This window comes from Phalangium opilio, unplaced genomic scaffold (assembly GCF_054372755.1).
Source record: "Phalangium opilio isolate 3A_F unplaced genomic scaffold, DU_Popi_V2 ptg000354l_1, whole genome shotgun sequence".
NCBI classification, from domain to species: Eukaryota; Metazoa; Arthropoda; class Arachnida; order Opiliones; family Phalangiidae; genus Phalangium; species Phalangium opilio.
Window position 1 is genome coordinate 209,854 of NW_028324229.1, and position 21,487 is coordinate 231,340.

The window sequence follows — 21,487 nt, forward strand, 5'->3', positions numbered from 1 at the left end:
TTTTAGATTTATTTGGAAATTTTGAACGTTTTATTTTTGAAACCTTAAACCTTCAAAGTTGTAGTCTCGCTTTAACCTTCCTAATTAGTAACGTACCTGATAAATTTTGGAAATTGAATAAATTAATCACAAGACACAGAGAAAACTGAAAAGCTTAAATTCTTAGAAACCAAGAAGTGTCAAACTATAAAATATCTAACAATTTTTGATGTTATTAAAGGTTGAAATAAACTAATGAACATACGTAGTGTGAATTTATTTAGGATTAGGAACATTTTATATTTACAACACGTAAAATAATATTTAAATACATTTTTGATATAAATTTCTGATTGAGTCTTACATATTCGATTTTGTAAATTCGGTGGGGTATAAAATTTTAAATAAATCTTTGACAATATACAACATTTTAAAAAATTAATTCGTATAAAACAAATTAATAATTTAACATTTTCTTGGTCTCGTATAGAAACATTGGAAAATTTTAGTTATACAAATATACAATGTCTCGTAAAATATTTAATTATTATATAAGCTCATTAACAATTTATTGGACGAATTCACCAAAATATTTCTCGAAACACTTTGAGCTTGTGACGTGCAATCCTTTTCTTAAATTTCCATATTTGGCAATTCTGCTGGAAGGAAAAAGAATCATCAGAATTTACAAGAATCTACGACGTTTCACCTACGTCACTTCGTGACAAGCTTCAGTAGCCAGTGACAAACTTATGTTGCAATACGTGACAAACGAGGCTTTGCCTACCTAATTGTATGGACAATGTCTTGAGACTGCAAGCGCTGGTCATGTTAATGGAACGATTTTGGTTCTCGCGCGTAGATTGCCAACGCCTTTTCTGTCGGCGTTTTATAACGGAGCTGAATACCTCCCTAAATTTCTGGTGCAAAAAGCAATAAGTGATGGGATTGGAGCAAGAAGACGCGAAGGCGATCAATTGAAGTACGCTGAATTCGGTCGAACCAATGTATTGATTCATGGTAGTTGGACTGTAGATATGCCACGTGTACGCCACGTACAACGGTGTCCAACAAATAAAGAAAGTTACAACGACAATTGAAAGCATCAGAATGACCTTTCTCTTGGCTCTTCTGGATTTCCCATAGTTTGTTTGTACAAGCAAGGTCCTACAGGCACGACTCTATAAAAAAGCAAAGAATTTAAAAACAGAGCTGTGTAAATATACTCCGGAATCTTTTTTTCTATCGCTAAGAATTTTAGAAAAGGCTAAATTTCAAAGAGAGTGTTTTTCCCCATTGAATACGACGCCTTTATTCACGTTCATTGAGAGCTGGAAACCTTAGAATTGTAAATCATCAGCCTCGAAAACGAAATATCTTTCAAATTGGTAGCGATATAATCTTAAACTTTTAACCTTTCTTTTCTAAAATATTTTTGTCTATTTCATTTCCAAACATAGTTTAACGGGTTTAAAATGAATTTCTACAGATCTGTCTCGAAGATATTTCAACTATAAATAGTTTTCATACCTGCAGTCTCGAATTTCTTCCCAGGTGGTTGTTGCTAAGCGACGAACTTGATGCAAATTCCAGAGAAGTAAAGCTTTCACTGTTTTCCAATTGAATATTTTGACTTCGATGGAAAATGTGCTGACGACACTCAATTTCTGAGAAGAACGTAATTATCAAGCAAAATTAATTGAAATTTTTAGAGGAGTTAGTGAACCAATAAATTGAGACTTTAGTTTATACCTTGGCCATGGGCGTTGAGACCGGTACACATTGTTCTCATCAGTAACGAATAGACTACACTCATGATGATTAGAGGAACAACTAGTAAGGAAAAATCCAAATATATGTTGTATCCCAATTCGGAGGCGAAACTGGACCAGACTTCTCTGCATCGAAATTTTCCTAGACGCAAGATAGACTCTAATTAACATAAACGCATTGAGACCATTGATGAGTGAAAAAAAAAGACATTCGCTACGAATATCAATTTTATTAGAAAACGTTTTATTTTGAGTGGATATTTATTTATTGAAATTAAATTGCATTTGCGTGGAACGGTGAATTTAGGATTAAAATCTCCTTTAATATTAAAATTTGGTTTTGAAGAAAAATTAAGATTTTCTTATCTCAAGAAATAAGATATGTTCCATAAGTATAACACTTCCTATACTTCGTAATGCAAGAGCTATAGTTCGAGAACAACAAGCGAGAGTCTATAAAACTCTGTATACTAAGCCTTTGACAGCGCCTCACCAGGCGTCGCTTTACCTCGAATCTATGACGTTTCACCTCGTACCTTCATGACAAGATCTCAGTAAATAGTGACAAACTTACGCAACATATCTCATGAAATTATGATTTGGCCTACAAGTTCTTTTCAGTTTTGGTATTAAATTCTATTAGCTTCAGAGTATTTTTAAAATAAAAGTAAATTTAATGAATTTTCTATGGCAGCTCAGACACGGTAGCAAAAAAAAACCTTATCTTTTTTAGATTTTACTATCTCTTCCAATTATCAAAATAAATCAAAATTTGTAATAAGAGGGATAGATTTAATTTGAGAAGTAGGAATGGAGAACAGAGTAATCTGGGCGCGCGTCGAATTCCCGGACCCCCTTCCATGGGACGGAGGGGTATCAAAGAAGAGGCGGGTCATACCGACAGAGGTAAAAAGGAATTACGCATTTTTCACCGTCCCCGTCAGCAACGTCATCAAAACGTAGTTTAAGTGAGCCAATAAGATAATTTAAACTTTTCGTTACGTGGTGGAGGGAGGAGCTCTATACTGGGTGGTCTATGAGTCGGACTGAAGTAAATACTAACCGTTCTCCATTCCTATACTTCTAAAATTAAATCTATCCCTGGTAATAATTAGATTTGGGTTCGCTAGATAATTTAATTTAATTTACAATACCTCTATGAGTTACGCTCGGCAATAATTTACTGAGAATAAGAATGGGTAGCGTATGCAATGCCGACATGATCCAAATAATCCATATGACTTTGTAGGCGTGAGAAACGGTTTGCCAATGGCGGGAACGTAATGGTCGACAAATGGCGAAGAAACGCTCCATGGATATAGCTACCAATGTCCACACACTGACCGAAACGCTGATAGCTTTAAAGTAAAGATTCTAGAGATTTGGATTTTCCCCAAAAACTCTCTCATTATAAATTATTTTCATTAAAGTTTTGCGATGCTGTAATAAGAGAATCGGCTGAGCTTAGCTTTTCCTTTAAATATTCAAGAGGTAGATGTATAATCCCGGGCTTTTGGTTTGCCAAAAAGCGGTGCAATATCAAGTCGTACAACTTTAATGAGCCAGCCGGGACATTCCAATTTCGAATATTTCGTATTATTTTACGCCTGAATATTTAATTTCTTTAGACTATTTCTCAGATTTTATATTCAATAACAGAGCTTTCGTTTCCTATATAAATTCTGGATAAAGTTATATTTTGGGTAAACACGAATGTAGTAACGTTGAATTTTATAGAGTGCACTTTAAAGGATTGACGCCGGAAAATGAAATTTCTTTTATTCTGAAGAGCTGGACGCTTGTAATACTTTTACGTACAATTTTTAAGTCACATTTCGGTGAAAATTAAAAGCAGTTAAGGGAAACTGTCCAATCTCTCGAAGATATGATAATATAAAAGCAATTTTCGCCAAACGGTGACGAATCCGTTAAGAGGTAAACGTTTCTGTTATACCCGCTTGAATACCCATATTTACTGTAGTGTGATCAAGAGATGTAAATATAAGGTTTTAGATATTTAATCCTAATTCAATGGATGGGCAGATTAATAGTGTAAATCTACGCTCAAAATACTTGAGCCTCTTTATAGAAACCTATAATCCTATATTACTTAGGAAACTGTGTTTGAGTTAAAACCCATTATAGACTTAAAGATTCGGTGGGAAATTTTGGAACCGTTAATCCGGTTCAGCGTTGCGAGTTTCCATTGTAATATAGGTACAAAGGGAAATTAATTAAATCTTTTATTTTTCCTCGAAATTTATACTCCTGATTCTGAAAATCTGTGTAGCATTAATAAAGAGTTAAACATACCTTGAGCGAAGGGTATTAGTTTGCACATGACTTCCCCGAAGATGAAATTTCTGAGCAAACTACCAACGAGTGTAAAAGGCATACAAAACAGCACTATGAGCAAGTCGCTGACGGCAAGATTGAGCAAGAAAACGTTGGTGACAGTCTTCATTCGTTTGTTTAAACTGAGGGTCAAGATGACGACCACGTTACCCAAGAGGGAAACCACAAAGATGACGGAGTAGGAAATGACGCGAATGATGCCTTCCTTTTCCAGCACAAATGGTTCCTCATCTTCAATGTAATCTTTGTCAAAGACGTAACTCGTTCTTCGAATAATGTCATCGTGGTGGCAAACGAAGAGGGACAAGTTGAAGGCCGCTTGGATTAGGGTCATCAAGTTATCGTCAAAGTGGTCCAAGTTTATATCTCCTTAATTTTGATATTCAGTTCCACGACTTCCATATTTTTAATTATGTTCGATGCCCCTATGACGAAATAATAATTTTATTCATTAAACTAATCAATTCCCGATGTGTCAATTAGTTGTCAAATGGATAATAGGTTTTCGCGAAATCTTTACATTTAATGGTTTTTAATATTTTCCTTGATATAATAATATCTTTATATATATGTATTTATTCGCGTTAGTGCTTGTGAAAAGAGTTCCATGTACTCTCAAAAGTTCATGCGCCTGAACAGGGCTCCTTGAGCTTCAATAAGTTCATGCGCCTGCAATGGGTTCCATGTACTCCCATAAGTTCATGTACCTGAATAGGGTTCCACGCGCTTCAATCAGTTCATGCCCCTTCTAAAGGGTTCCATGTACTCCCATAAGTTCATACACTGCACGCAAAAGTGTTCCATGCACTCTCAAACATTCATACACCTGAAAATGGTTCCATGCATACTCTCATAAGTTCATGTAACTGAAAAGGGTTCCACGCACTTACATAGGTTTATTGAAGCGATAAATATTGATGATAATTCATAGATATTTAAAAACCAGGATATATCAGAAAAAGGCTTGGTTTAACAACTAGTTTGAGGTTGATTGTTTTATTTTCTAAGACAAACTCTGGGAAATCTTGCAGCTTACTTCAATACCAAAGTTTTCGTCTTATCAATTATCCTATAATTTAATATGTTTTTAACTTGACCTTAAAATAGAAAACCTCAAGGGAAATGAACTTCAATAAATATTAAAGAAGAAAGGGGAATTTTCGTTGGAAAATTGGTGTAATTAGGTTTCGTTTTATAACGGTAAAGGAAAAAAACAACCTAAGCACTTTAGTTCTGTGTCGAAGAAATAGATAGATGATTCTATCCATTACGATAACTCCATTAGTAATTCCAAGCTTAAGAAATACCCTTAGGACGGACGTGATCATTAATTAGGGTTACGTGAGGTAAAGAAAAGACAGAGACGTTTCTGATAATTTTTGTTTTCTTGAAATCGTTGCACTACATGGAGAGGCATTAACGCTAACAGCTTTTTACAACTGTCTCTTAATAGACCAAATGAATCACTTCTAAAACACGTGACTTATACTGTCCATGCACGTGCCATTTTGGAATTAAAACTAAGCTATATAATTTTTATATTTCTCAGTTGGCAACCGGATAAAGGAGAAGTCCATTATCTCACTGATTGCCAGTACAATACACACAGAATAAAAGGCTACCCAACACAAAGTATTTCCCATTATTCCCAAGACCTTCTAATTGATCATTACGTTTAAATCGTTGAATTTGGGCTAATTTTAAAACATAAACTCACAGTGCTCAAATGAGTTCAGAAGTATTCCATCTTTTTAATTGGTCAATTTACGAATTAATACCAATATTGTTTCCGGTCAATACGACAGAAAATAATTCAAAATACAAAGCTAAATATTTTTTTTCACGGAAGATCTTGAGCGTTGGTTTCGACTTGCGTGCATCTAACAGAAAATAAGCGCGAAATAATCTCGACACTTCACTCGACATCCAAAGTTAATTTCACTGGACAATCTCTTACTCTCTCCGAGAGAAATAAGAGCGGGCGGAGCTATCTCTCCGGTTGCGCAGAACCAAGTTTAACCAGAAGTAAGATAAGGGACTAGAAGTACTGAGCTAACCAAATTCTTCACTTGGCTAAAGTGAATATTCTTGATAACACACCAACGGTTGGCCCTCTGGTAGCGGTTTCTGAGTTTTTACTCCAAAACGTGAGACGCTCGCGGTGGTAGACGGCTGAACTTGATTCAAGCACCCGCGTCCGTGTTCCGCGGCTTTAGGATGAGGGGAAGGGGATAGGAAATTTTTTGGAACTCGACCAATTTTTTTCTCTCTAGTGTAGGCGTGATGGAAGCGGCATAAAATCCTCAAATTTATTCACTAGTGCCAGGATCTATTACCAATGCTAAAGCTCTTTACTTCTAGTCTCATCCTACTTCTGGTTTAACCAAGCACCTCTCTTAAAAACAGGATGATCGACCATTTTCTTCAGTGAAGTTACTTCTTAAAAAGAACGAAAAAAAGTTAAAAAGAAAATAAATAGCAATTTGCATAGTGCTTAAAAATAAAAATAAATTTAGTCCTTCCTTAAGTAGGGTATACGCGTGCCACGAACTTGAATTAGAATTCTAGCAAATATGCCTACCATTTTTTATTCAACTCGCGTTTAGAAATTACCTGATTACATTAAATAATTAAAATTATTAATCAGTTACTTTATCTTCGATTATTTTGTATTAAGAGGATGAATACTTCACGATCTCTCTTAAGTAATTTCGTTTTATGAACTGAAAAGTTTTTGGGATTTATTTTTTCATTATTTCTAATTCGCTTCCCCCTTGGATTTAATGAGGTTAATTAATAATATTGCTTGTTTTACCCCGAGCGTTTTCCAGTATCCGTGTCTTTCAGACCAATATCTCACTTCAATTGCTGTAGGCGTATTTAATTTTCTAGATGGCGGTTTATCAAAGAGCACGGATTTTGACCCAAAGTAATTAGACAGTTTAAATAAATAAAACTACTATACAATTAGGAAAAATCCAATTAAATTTTTTTGTCAAAACGTGGGTGTTAAGTGAGGTTCAAATTTCACGAAGCGCAAATTAATTTTTCTATGTTAATGAAAATAAAATTGTTGTTTTTGCGGATAGACTTAGGAACTAAAAATTTGATATATGCAACGCAAACTCACTAATTAAATACTATACTTTTTATAGAATTTGATATTGTGTATCCATCCGCCACGAATATTCTAAAACGTTAGCTTGTGTAAAAGTGCAAGCCATGGAATTGAATTTCGAGATTGGAGTTTTTTTAAATCTGTGTCGATTTCCATTGATTGATCTATAGCTTCTTGCAGAATCTTCATTATTCTAAAACATCCTATCTGGTTACCTCTCTTAAAAACGTCCAAATTGGCTCAGGTATCCAGTAATAGGAACTGAAATCTAGGCTTGATTGCCGTACCTATAGAAAATGGTTCCCGGGGCGAGGAAATGTTTCGCGCCCCAAATATAATGGACCAAATGAAACACTTTTGGCCCCCCTTTACCCTATCGCACCCACGACGCCCGGGGCGGCCGCCCTGCCTAGCTACGGCCCATGGACTCAAAATCGATTCCATATAGTCCGGGGGACTTGGAGTCTCATCTTTCCATGCCATCTAGGTGTACCAATGATGATAATTGTATTATAAACGTTTAGCGTAATTGCAGAGCGAAAGTTGATTTAGTAAATTAAATCATATATTTGTGTAGCAATGCTTCCGTTTCACAAAAAGCTTCAATAATCGAATTAATAGAGCCGCGAGAGGTAAGTTACTTATAAATAATTGAATAATAAACTGTTTTATACCCTTCATAATGCATTCATAATTTACAATAGATTAGTCTTATTAAATGCAATTAGTTGATGCTAAAACAAAGTCAATTAAGCAATTGGGATAGATTAAAGCCTTCCATAGCACCCACTTTACTACTCGTAATATCGCTGCTTTTTCTCTCAATAGTTTCTTCGGTCGAACAACAAGGGCTGTTTTCCTTCCTTTACTCCTTTGAACTAAGTTCAACCAAGATCTCATTCACGTAAAGAGAGAACGTTCGTGTTTACCTTCATCTTCGCTACCATCAAGTACTACCTAGTCCCCTCCCTAAAAAAAAAAAAAATTCCGCCATTTTATCGATACACTAACACCGCCTGGTGGACTATCCATTCATTATTTATCGAAATTGTCGTTCTCGATCTCGATGTGAGGGAGACTGACTCCAGAATTAGTAGAAATGTTTATTAAAGCAACAGTTGATAGTGCTGGTTATGTCGATATAAATATAGACCGAATAGTAAATAGTAAAATAGACAATAGTTATTCGATTATTATAACAAGAAAGGCCACTATTATTTTCCTTAAGTGTCAGAACAACCAAGGCTTACGTTTCAAACTTCAGGTAAATAGACATATTTTAATATAATACCACGTTATTTTTATCTGTCCCTACCCCGATTGATAAAAAATATATTTTTAATAAGGCCGATCCGATGTTATTAATCTGAATCGTATACTAATACTTAACATTGTTGCCAATAGTTTCTTTCGACTTCTTGCCTAGGCCGACTCTCGAGTCGCTACTGGCCTGTCCACTTAACATTTTATTCAGTAATTTGAGGTTAGTAGGTGGCGAGCTAAACCATACCCCACTCGATCACGCGCGTCACGACGCAAGCTGCTCTCGCTATAGCTATAGCGCGAGCAGCGCAGCGTCTGGGAGCGCAGAGCGAGTGGGCTATGGCTAAACCGACCTAAACTAAGCCCCTCCCAGAAAAAAAAGATAACTCTGACTTCATGGAAGCGGATTAGACTGACTCGAACGTTCTCTCTTAACGTGAATGAGATCTTGGTTCAACATTTGAGACATTCTTGGAAAATGTTTATCAAGAAGTGATATCTAGTTTATTTGGGAGAAGATATAAATCGCCACACTTTTAGCTTTATCACCAGTCCAAACGTAGGTCCGGTGCTAATCCCCACCTCTAAATTACAACCAGAATCTCATTGGTTCTTGAAAACTTACCTCAGCACGAGTCTAATGACGAAAATTATGTATTTTCCGACTGAGGAGAGGCGAAATAGCCCGGCCTCCTTTTACGTCCCCCCTTGTATTTTGAAAGGGGTACTGGGACTATGGCGCGCGAATACTTAGGCATCTTATACCTTCAACCTAGTAAACTAGATATCACTTCTTGATATTTTACAGAGTGTCATCCTTCTCATATTATTCCCTTCCATTTACCTTTGCTGGTACGGAGTTCATGCATGGCTACTTAATTTTTTGTAAGTGCACTTTTTATATATCTTTCTTCGGGACAAATTTCAAAAGGTATTTAAGGTTAGTGCGGAAAAAGGCGTTTCCTTAGGTTCTTTGACTTCTTACTAAGGCCTTGAAAATATCTTGTTAACTTAATCCTTAATAGCTTCCAAACATTTTTAATTGACATCACCCCAATTGGCAAAAAAAAGGATAAAACTTTCGGAAGAAGATTAAGTTTAGTATTCGATATACGATTAACCCTCACCTCTCCGTACTCTGGCTGGAAATTTATTAAACACTGGGGAATAATCGAAAAGGATTCACGTTAATAGGGTCGAGAGAGAGAGAGAGAGAGAGAGAGAGTGAGAGAGAGAGGGAGAGAGAGAGAGTGAGAGAGAGAGAGGGAGAGAGAGAGTGAGAGAGAGAGGGAGAGAGAGAGTGAGAGAGAGGGATAGCATTTTCGCTTCTAGCCTCACTCTTTTACGAACAGCAACTAAAATCGTTCTAGACAAGGTTCAACCATTTTAGTACGGGTTTGTTACTTCGAACAATTTTGTTTGTTCATAGAGAATGTTTTTAACCACTTCTTTTAACAAGTGGGTTGAGAGAGCATGGAAACTCTAAGTTAATGGGTTTATTTCCAGTTATTCACCCGATGTTATAGTCCGGGGTAAGTTCTTGCTGGGAGGCAAAATAGGTAACATCTTTTTGGGAGGTTCATCAAACAAACTATATCATATTGAATTAGCCTTGGGCGAAATGGATCGCATTTCAGCATTGATATGTTTCATAATATAAATAAACGAACTTTACAGAATTCGCATATCAACTGATTTCCATTGGGAATTTCTTAGGTTTTTCCGAGCAAACTTTCAATAGATTCAGTCATACTTTATTGAAAGGATTAAGAAAAGCCGATTGTATCAAGCTTTCTTCGTAAATTGGATTAAAGACATCGATTTCTTAAAATTTGTTGAAAGTGTTTTACAAAATTCGATAATTTCGAAAGGGTCAATTCTTAAACACACCCTATTAAAAGTGCTTCCAGAAGTTCACAAATGAAAAAAGACAGTAAGTAAGCTTGTAAGTGAACTAAAAGGGGGATTTTAAATATTCGGGATGATTTCAAAGGCTTAGAGGAGTTCTTTACAAGGATAATTATATTTTTGTCTTTCCAAAACACTCCAAGTAAATTTCTAAAAAGTTTTTAAAAGCTTCGAGCAATAAGGCTTAGAGCAGTGGCGGGTTTAACGGTAAGCGGACTAAGCGGCCGCTTGGGGCCCCGGGATGCCATGGGGCCCCCGAATTGAGCAGAATTAATTTTCATCCATTAACAATTTTTTTTTTCAAAGTAAAAAATGGAAGAGACTAATAGTTTTAAAAGGAAATAAATGACGAATATTTTCCAATTCAGTATTATACCAAGAAGGGATTTATATAGGAAGACTTAAGTCGCGAGATTTTACGCTTCTACTCTTACGCCGGTGTCACTGGACAAGTAAGCCCCACCCCTTTTATGCCCGTCATTGCTCTGCGCTTTCCCATTGGATCCCATGGGGATAGGTTATACGGACGCGAATGATTCCTACTAGAGAAAAAGCAAACCTCGAGCAAAGAAAACAGAAAATGGAGGCTGCCCGCGGTGATGAAACCAAAGAAGAGAGAGAGAGGGAGATAGAAACGCGCTTTATTAAATCCGCCGAAAAATGGGGAGGGGTAGTAAAAACATTTTTCGGTACGTTTAGTTTTAGGACGCACATCCTTTGCGCATGGGGGATTGACCTCCTCGCCTTATCTCTGTCATCCCCTACGTCAACTAAGCGCGAGAAAGCTGCGCTCAGGCGCCGCGGTGTATCGTATATTTTACCCCGTTTTCACCACGCATGGATCACGGCTGCCTATACCTATTCTCTCACCGTCTTTCTCTCCTCTTTGCTGAAACTTTACGACGGTTGCTTTTAATTGCCATGAACAAGTTAGTTAAATGTTTTGAACATACATAACTTGATGGATTTTGAATATGTGTCTCTACGTTAAAATCGTTCGTTCCGTAATTGTTTCTTAATCAAATCAAGTGTACGTATGATTTCGCGAGTTCCAAAAGCCAAACCAAGGCTTAACGAAAAGGTAAATGAAATAGATGGTGGAAAACATATAGCGTTTTTCTTTGCGGTAAAAACGAGCTGCTCCGAGACGGCGGCGTGTCTTACATTAACCCAGTCGCTCACTCCCGGTTTCCTCCCGGATTGATCCCAACCGCTCCGAGTCTAGAGACGGAGCGCCTGAAGACGTCACAAAACCGTTCTGAAAAAACTTTTGTCTTTCATTCGGATCAACTACATTCGGTCCTCCGAGCTAGAGCGATGACGTAACACGTAAATTTGGAGCGATCTCGGAGCGCTCTCAGGCGACCCAAAAAAACGATATAAGATAAAATAATAAGTCCCGGCTCCTTTTCCAACCCCCCCCCCACCCATTAAGGGGCGATTGTCGACTATCACGCGCGCACCGGACGCGATTTTAGGCCTTCTTATATACATTCCTTCTTACAACTACTATTTAATTTTAATATCTTGAGTTTGGGGGCCCCAAAATGGTTACCGCTTGGGGCCTCCACTTGACTTAAGCCGCCACTGGCTTAGAGAGGTTGAATGCTGGCATTGGAGTAAACAACTCGTGAGTTTGACCTAGCATATCACTGATGTTTTAAGGAAATTGTAGCGAAATCTCCCGGGTCAGTTCCTTCAAGGCAAAAACACTGTCATCGCTTTCAAAAAAAAAAAAAGAAAAAATCTAGAGGAGGTTCGCCTTAGAATCGATTTCAACCATTAATTACGTCTCCGGTAATTAAAAAGGGTAGTTGCGAAACGTAAGTGAGAAAGTGTAGAGGGTATGAATGCAACCTTAAAACCGTAACTTCCCAGCACAGATACCCGTATTTTTCTTTGTGAAACTTTACTGTTTCTAAGGTTGAAGTTCACTATGTGTATTTGTCCTAGACTTTTTAATTTACACATGTCAAAAGTCATGATTTCTAAAAACAAATTAATGAATAAAATTGTCGAGCACATCCATTAGAGTTAAATATAACATAAATGCTTAAATTAAAAGATTCCAGGTCTTATTTAATTTTAATGCTTTTAACACACTGCAGCGCGTGTGTTTATTTATTGAAATTGTTGTGTTGAAGATTAGGCGGCCTGCAGCTTTTACCCAAATTTTTTACTATATACAAATACTGGAGTTCTAAGTACTAATTACTAATTCAGCTAGAAAGATAGTTTTTATTTTTGGTATAACGAATTACCCAAAAGTGATAATAAATATAACATATACCTGAAGCATAAAATACTTCTCTTCGAGAGAAGTGTACCACAAAGAGGAGTAATTGTAACATGATTCTTCCCAACATCATCTAAACACTTGGAGCGCTAAAGGTTACTAAACCGAATCACATACACGATAAATAGTTCCCTCATCATTATTCTATTAGCACTGCTTAACTATTCCAAGGCACGCTTGTAGATTTTTGTCCCACGTCAAGACAATCACCGTTTGTGGGTTAATTACTGAGGATTTAGTACCAACAGTTGCGATCCCCATCTGAAGTTTGATGAGCGGGAGAGACAACATAAAAGGGTGAGCCTGGGATGAATCATGTTACATGACTAAAGTATTAAGAGGATATAGAGTGCCATCCTTCTTCTATTATCCACTTCTGGGTACACTAAACAATTTCATAGAACATTTAAATTTAATGCATATGCAGGTCACAAAGTCACGTGTTTCTGATCCATGTGACCTCTTCTGTTATACTTTCCATCGACTCATCTGTTGTTCAAATTAGGAATACCCAAGTAGTTTCGTTAAAATTTTACATTCCCTTAATTACGTATTTAGTATCATTGCAGGGAAGCATCTCACCAGGATGAAACTCTAACGTTGATTTCCCGTAGAACGCCTGTACAAGTGTTTCACTTACAGCGCACCGGAGTTTAGGAGTGAGATAGCGACCAGGCGGGATTACACGGTTTGCCTTAAGAATTCGTACTTGAAATTATCTTTCCAGACAAATAAACTAAAGATTTCCAGGACTCGGTACTCCATGCGTAGTTAACACGAAATTGTATCGTTTTACAAAGCCTCCGCGGAAGGTTTGAAGGCTTATAATTAATATTGTACCTAATTTACATCTCTGTCGGGAGTCTTGGATACAAGTGGTATAATTTAAATTACATAATTATACGCCCTTTTATTTGAATGTATGCCACTTTTCATTCATTTATTTACTCGTGAATAGCAATTTCAAGAGTTGGACGTATAAGACCAAATAATAATATAAACTGTTTGTTAATATTTTATCCACGAATGAGATTAATTAATCTCTCTAATGCAGGGTGTTTTTGATAAGTTTGCAATAAATTAAGAGTATGTTCTTTGGGTACACGATTTTGAGTCGAAAATCTAACTTCTATCTCCATTTTGATTGCCCTAAGGGTCACTCTTTTCTAGTTACGATTTGATGAGTGTTTTAGGGATGACCCCTTTATTAAATTAGAAATCATTGTCTTTTAGTTTCTTAAATAAATTTAAGGGTCATCCGTAAAATACTCTGGAAAATTTTAACTCGAAAACAGTGGCCCGGACGGTAAAATGGAGATAGAAGTTACTTTTTCGACTCAAAATCGTGCACCCAAAGAACATCCCCCTAATTTATGGTATACTTATCAGTAACACCCTGTATATCATTTGAATTCGCTTGGCTTGTTTTAATTTTAATTTGAAACATTTTTAAGCGCCACAGCGTCCAGAGGCAAATTAGCAAATTTTAATATTATATTTTAAATCCGTTTCACAATCATCATATTTTTAATTACTTCCTTTCAACTTCAAACAAAAGACGATTGGATATTCCATCGCTTTTTTCCATTGACCGTCTCTCACTCCCCCTTTCATCAGCTTTGAACTTTAACCCTTTTCCATTAGGAAACTTTTGGAATTCCAAATTTCCAATATCAGGAATTCATATATTTTTACAGACTAGGAATATGCGAAGGAATTGCAGATCCTGACAGAGGCTATTTTCAAGGCGTATTTAGGAATGCTTAGTCATTCCCAGTGAAGATTGCATTAATTCTTTTAGTATATTTGAAGAGCGAGATCGAAATATTTGAAACCTCGTAGCTTTAACCAAGGCTAGAAGGTCCTTCCATGACCCCATCTCTCATTCTAAAGTTGTCCCTCGAGTTTATCCATTTTTAACAGTTTCTTTCCTTAGAAATATATTAATACGAAGATTTCAATCTACTTTCGAAGGCTAGCTAGCGAAAATAATTAATTACTACCAACGCAATTAACTTTGGATCAATTTACTTCTTGAACCGTCGTTCATATAACACGGAAAATGACTCGGCCCACCGGGAACGTTCGGAAAAATGGAAAATCAATGATCGAAATACACTTTGTGTGTCGAGAGGAACTTTTAGGAGACCCGAAACACGGATAGTATTGACTTTAGAAATACTAATAGCTTTCCAAAGACAAAGTTAACCCTCCGGAACAATTTATTTTTTATTTCTCTATTGTTCAGTAAGGCGTGCGTTGGAGGAAGAAAATCAAAAATCATTATAATACGTTAAAGTTTACATCAGTAATGAGTGTCCTATTTATAACTCTATTTATATTTTGTTATAAATTAATCCTTCCATTCAAAATTAAAGGAAGCCTTGAACTTAAACAAGCCTTTGTGTTTTGAAGTGAAAATACTTAGCGAGGCGGAAGTAATTTTTGCTTTTACAAATTACCATATTTATATTATAATTCATTTTTGGTTCTTCCCATTGTGAAGTATCCTCTCTTTCATTAGCTAAAATGAGTCCTGGTTGCTTGTTAGCGCGTGGAATTCTTGGTATCTCATTGTATTATCTTTGTACCGATAGACAAGATACGTAGCTTACGCCTTCATCCGTTGAAAGAGAAAGGAAGAATGAGGTAGCGATCGACGTATGGCCTTTAGATTTTGCTCCTATCGGTTCTATCCATCTTTTTAGGCAAACCCTCGCCTTGTCGATAACAAAAGAGTTGCCCCGTTCGTTTACGAGTTAAGCCGCGATGCTTCTAAAAATAGTGGTTGCCCCCTAGCTGCTTTGGCTCAGGGGGTCATATCGGATACTATAAGTGAAAGTTTGTCTAATAGAATACCACATTGATGTCCGTCTCCTGCTGACATTTCAAAGGGTAAAAAAAAAGAATTCCTAGTATTTTTATGTAATGTTGTTGGTGTTTCCTAGATGTACCACTTGTTCTACGACTACGAGCATCCAGCAAGTTCGGAAGGGGGCGGGCTTAGATTGGGCCGCGTAGCCCGCTGTAACGTAAGAAAAGAAGGACACGAGAAAGGCACTTCGCTTTCTTATGGGCCATTTACGACCCGGGGTGCATTCTACTCGAGCTGCTCAACCTTGTGTAGAGAAATGAGTAACTACTTTTTATACTATGGAGTATTCTTGCTAAGTCTTTGCCTTTGGGAAAAAACAGGTCCTTATTTATACGAGATCTAAGGATCTGGGTTGGTTTTTAGTTAGATCATTTTATACCCTTCTCTTTTTTTTTCGAACGTCATACTCTCTGTCCCTCGGTCGTTGTTTAATGTTTTGAATTTTTGGTCTCTTTCTTCGTTTTCGTTTTCTTATTTGGGCAGAGAGAGACGAAAAAAAAACGCATCATTCTTTTTATATTTCTACTCCTTTAAGACTGCAATCCCTTTTGAAAGGACCCGTTTGCAAACATAAAAATATTTGGAGCATCCCTTAGCGTATTAAATTTTTTTTATAATTTGATAAAGAAATGAGGAAGCACTTTTTCTTAATTTAAGAAAAAAAAAATATTTTATTTTCTTTGAAATAAATATTTAAATCATCCCAATGGATTCCTGGTATTTTAATGCAGCTTAGTGAGATGAAATGGAAGATTTTTAAAAATTTCAAAGTTATTTGGAAATATTGACTTTAAATTCACGCGTAAAAATGTAGTTCAATTAGCCAAGGCTTTGTAAGACTGATTAACTAATAGAAAATAGCATTCTTTATTCTAACTAAGAGGAATGATACGTTATATCTGGGTATATAGCTGATGACCCAAATTTCCCATGATGAATCGCTCCCTTTAGATACATGTTCGCTTGTCCAGTACGCAAATATTTTAGTTTCTGACGCGAGAAAAGAACAAGAAAGATGCATTGTATCATAAAACCAAGAGTTAAGCCTTGGCTCAACTTCTGAAAACAAAGATAGACAAGGCCTTAACGATCTTAATCTTCTTTTCGACTTACTCTTGTCTTTTTAGTACAAATCAAGCTTAGTTTTAAACTTTAATCCTTCTGACGTACCATTCTAATGTAAGGTTTACTGTAAACAAGTTCAAGTTAAATATAGTTCATGTAAAACACCAGTTTACATATCCACTTTAAATAAAACGGCATCTTTATCACGTCCTGGCTTTGATTGGTCAGATTCTTAGCCTGACAAATTTCCCAGCCAGAAATCCATTTTATCCTTGACGATTTTAATTTCATTAACTCGTCTAGTTTTTGGTTTTCATACAAACCAAATAGTTGGCGGTAAACAATGGCTGATGTTAAAGGCCCTTTACTACGCATTCTCAATACCTCAACAAATATTGGTGGGAAGGAAAAAACAGATCGACGTGTAGAAAGGGGTTTTCAATTGATGCCTGGGATTTATACCGGGTGCATCCCCGGTGAATAGAAATGGCCTTTTTACGCGTCCACGAATATATATTCTTTGATATCGTTTCCTGTAATCTTCTGTGCTTCTATGGACTGAGCGTTCCATCTAATCTGTAGGTTCCTCAAAGTGAAGCCAATGCAGGGATAGATTTAATTTTAGAAGTAGGAATGGAGAATGGTTAGTATTTACTTCAGTCCGCCTCATAGCCCAGTATAGAGCCCCTCCCTCCAACACGTAACGAAAAATTTAAATTATCTTATTGGCTCACTTAAACTACGTTTTGATGACGTTGCTGACGGGGAGGGCGAAAAATACGTAATTCCTTTTTTACCTCTGTCGCTACGACACGCCTCTTCTTTCATACCCCTCCTTATATACTTCGAAGCGCGCCCACATTACTCTGTTCTCCATTCCTACTTCTAAAACTAAATCTATCCCTGGCCAATAGGAAGAAAATACTTATTTTCTTGAATGAATCAAGCCAAAAAAAAAAAAAAAAAAATACGAAACCTTTTCTCGACAGTAAAAAAAATAAGGAGAAAGTTACTCTTAAAACAAATCACTTCACTAACCCCAAGAATATATTTACATGCAAATTCTTTTATTTTGTCTTCAACTTAAGGGGTAGTCGTCTGCCTTTATTGTTTGGAAACTAGCAAGGTAAAACCATGCACTACGTACATTCACGACTACCTCTTTAGATTCAGTTAAATCGTTTAGTGTACGGGATAGCGGTTTCTGGTAAATTAAATTTGGAGAACCAACTGCAATCTGTAAGGAGTACGCGGAAGTACTCTCTGTTTTTAGCCTAATTCCTGAATAAATTTAATTAATGCCTTGATCCTGGAACCCCTTTCTCCATATGCGTAGAACTCTTCCTAGCGTTAAACAGTATATTGGTTTCCACTTCATTGGGTTTCAGTAGTATCGATATCTTATTGTAGCTATACTCTTACGTTTCACAATGGGGAAAGATTTCGTTTGAAGAGGTTGCATATAGGTGACCATGGCTTAGAGTCACGCGTGGGGAAGGGAACCCATTGGGATTGGGAAGACTTATCGAAGTTGGAGTGGTATGCGCTGATAGGAAACATCGATTTATTTATCTCAAGGCGGGGCGGATTGCCTTGATTGCCATCTCTCTTTTACTTCCTGGCCTCTTTGGGAACCTTGCTACCACCTCGTACGAAACCTATAGCTCGTATTGCCATTAACTTTGTTTTGCCAAGCCAGCATTCTGTCTATCCAGCATTGGTCGTTTGATACCAAGGCACGAAGTTCTGAATATATTCAGTAACTTCAAATGACAAAATCTACTTGTACAAGATTGTTACGTAAAGAAAACAAAAACTGGAAAATATGAAATTTTGAAATTCATGAGACGAAACCGAACCGTGACTTATTCGAGACTTTATGCCGAGTTAGAATCCATCTTCAAAAATAAATGCCGGTTTAAATCACGAAATGCACTTCACCGCGTTGCCTCTGGCAGTATCAAGTTTATATAAGCATCAATGTATCATAATCATAGTCGTCTAAAGTTTTAAGGATAAAGTTAGAACTTCTTGAAGATTTCAAAGGAAATATTTATGATATTCCCTATTCAGTATTATTGGAAACTCGTAATTATCATTCAAACTCTCTTCGAAAATGATGTCTATGCATATCCCTTCGGCGTTAGTTTACGAAAACAATCCTTAAGAATCCACTTCAGCGATCTCTAATGAATACTTCGATCTTTCTAAGAAAGGCAATCCAATTCATTTGATTAACGGCGGGTAAGACATACACGTTAATGCAATTTGATATTGCTTCTAAGCCTTTGCGGTCTTAGTGCATCTAATGTCCATTGCACGTGGGCCATTGGCATTTCGAGATGCAGTGTGGTGAACCGCGAGGAATCTTTCGCATTCTCCTTATTGTTGCTCGAGATTGGTTGTATGAAACTGATGATTGCGATTTTATGAAGGGGTAATCAATCGAGATGGATGAGCTCTTGGGATGTTTAACCCTTGGCTCCAAATTCCCCCTATAACGTCCGTTCGTACCTTCACTCAATTTGGTTTCTCGTGTGATCCGTAATTCAATCATCTGATGTTTCTATGATGGCTATATTCTAGATTGATCTATTTATGGGCCCATTTTGGGAACAGATTTGGGTTGAAATATATTTTAATCCGTCTCTCTCGGACAGTTCAACAAACTCAAATTTAATAAGGTCAACATCCTGGAACCAGTTAAGGCCGAGGGTCTGAATGAGACTTTAATAATTTCTAAAGACCGAAATAGAGCACTCAAATTTGTAATCCCGATTTAATATCAGACCTTCTAATTATAGAAGCTACTAATTATTTGGAATAGGTATTGTTTACCTTACAGCGCAAATCTTAATAATTCCTCGAAATACAAGACGACATTTGAAGGTTTAGTTGGAAATTCGAAGTAGAAAATTGTTTGGGGCTAATAGAGTGTAAGTTGAATGTATTGTTGATGCTTCGTTTCCTGCATTGCTACGGATATGTATTTGGGATCTCATTAAGTCACTTTGTGAAGTTTCATTAGGTATATTGATCTAAACAATACCCAAATCAACGAATCAGTGATTCAGTGAATTTAAATGAACCATTGTCAGCAATATTATTATAACCCTAAGGGTTAATTGTTAAATTTTTAAATTAACTTTTGCTTGTCTTAATGAAGTAGTTCTGAACATAATAAATTTATTATTTGCTTCTTCCGCAAATTTTCCATAAATTTCAACTCTCCACGTCAAAGAATTATAATTAATTTAGTACAATACAATTAATTTATTTATTTAAATTATTAAAAGGAATAAAGTAGGTCCCAACTTTCAGAAAGGAAAAATATTCTCTGGAGAGAATTCGAGAAAAGTGGCTTCTGCGACTGCGCGGAAGATGAGGGAATAGAATCGGTCGTTCCCGACCCTCACGTTTTTCGCGTCTTTCGTAGCAGAAGCAACGCTATATAGACAGCTAGTTTAAACGTCCTGTTTGCCACCGAAAATATATCTATTTAATACACAGTTACGACAAAGAATGCGATCGTGTTGAATTTATAACGGAAGAAAATTCAAGGTAAATGTTATTTTTACCTTTTTATGTTAAATTGTTCGCAATTTTTAAAATATTTCCGCGTTTTCTTTATTTCATAAAGCATATTTTCATTGTATGCTCTTTGTGTTTCATTTCGTGAATTCAATGTTGTTAAATTTAAATACAAATTTTTAAAACTCTCAAATGTACAATATAAAAAATACATATTCGTCACATCTTTTTTATTTTAATGGATAGTTATTGTTTAACAACGATATAAATTACTTTATATCTGTTTTTCGCAACAGTGCATGAAAAAATCATTGGGAATTCTATTTAACACCAAAGAAAATAACATATAGGAAAGTTAGATTTTTTCGTAGAAGTTTAAAGTAAACTTTAATGAAATCTAAATTTTTAAATAGTCTTTTTAAAAATGTATCGAATATTATTTTAAAACGTGGTTAACCGATACTGAAACATCCCAACCAAAAAACTAATAATAATATGCCTTTAAAATTCTCGTAAACGTTGAAGGCGCTTTTGTAAGACTAAATTCAAAGAGATTTAATTTACTATTCACGCGGAACGACATCAAAAGAAAGAAAAAGTTATAAAGGTACTTACGCGTGGGACTTAAAAAGCGACTTCCTAAGTGAGATAAAATTGGTAGAAAAGCTTCCAAAAGATACAGTTTCCGGACTGTAAGATGATGCTATTGAGAATATCTAGTGTTCTGGCAAAGAGTGAAACAGGAGTAAATCAAATTCGTTTATACATCTAAGTTTTTACATTATAACTTGACGCGATTTGGTTGATCTTTATTTGCTCGATGGCTTTAGTAACTATATCCTTAATAAGAGCTAAAACATCGTATCTGTTACGCATTGTTTCAATAAAACTTACTATATTTTACCTTTTGGTAAAAAGGTAACTTTATATAAGCGAAACCAATTTCGCGCTGACTGACTTTTGATAAAGTCTCTCTTTCAAAACAGAGGAAGATCAAGCGTTTTTTTCCCCAGAAAAAAAATTGAAATAGAAATAAGAAACAAAAGGATTCAGAGGAATGCAGTTATAGGCAAAGAAAAAATAAAAAAAAAAATCCGCCTTTTTATTTTGAGTAAGGAAAGTGATATAACTTACATAGAGGTATATTGAATTAACCCGAAGGTATCAAAAGCAGAATTGATCCTTTAAACAGGCGTTGAGTTCTCGCGGGATGTAAGCGGTTGCGTTTATGACTTTGATTTTATTTACTTCCGATGTTACGGCCAAACGGAACAGAGGGATTGGTTGAGTTAGATTGGCTTTATAGCATATCCGTCTATAAATTG

General features: G+C 36.1%; 1 protein-coding gene across 1 annotated transcript; it reads right to left on the minus strand.

Moving 5' to 3' along the window:
* Positions 1-710: 710 nt before the first annotated feature.
* On the minus strand, positions 711-4,440 carry LOC149602613 (cholecystokinin receptor type A-like). The gene is made up of 5 exons (XM_089860817.1): positions 4,018-4,440; positions 2,897-3,125; positions 1,732-1,893; positions 1,510-1,646; positions 711-1,160 (listed from the first exon to the last, which is right to left on the minus strand). The coding sequence occupies exons 1-5, from the start codon at positions 4,438-4,440 to the stop codon at positions 711-713; spliced, it is 1,401 nt and encodes a 466-aa protein (XP_089716943.1).
* Positions 4,441-21,487: the final 17,047 nt, after the last annotated feature.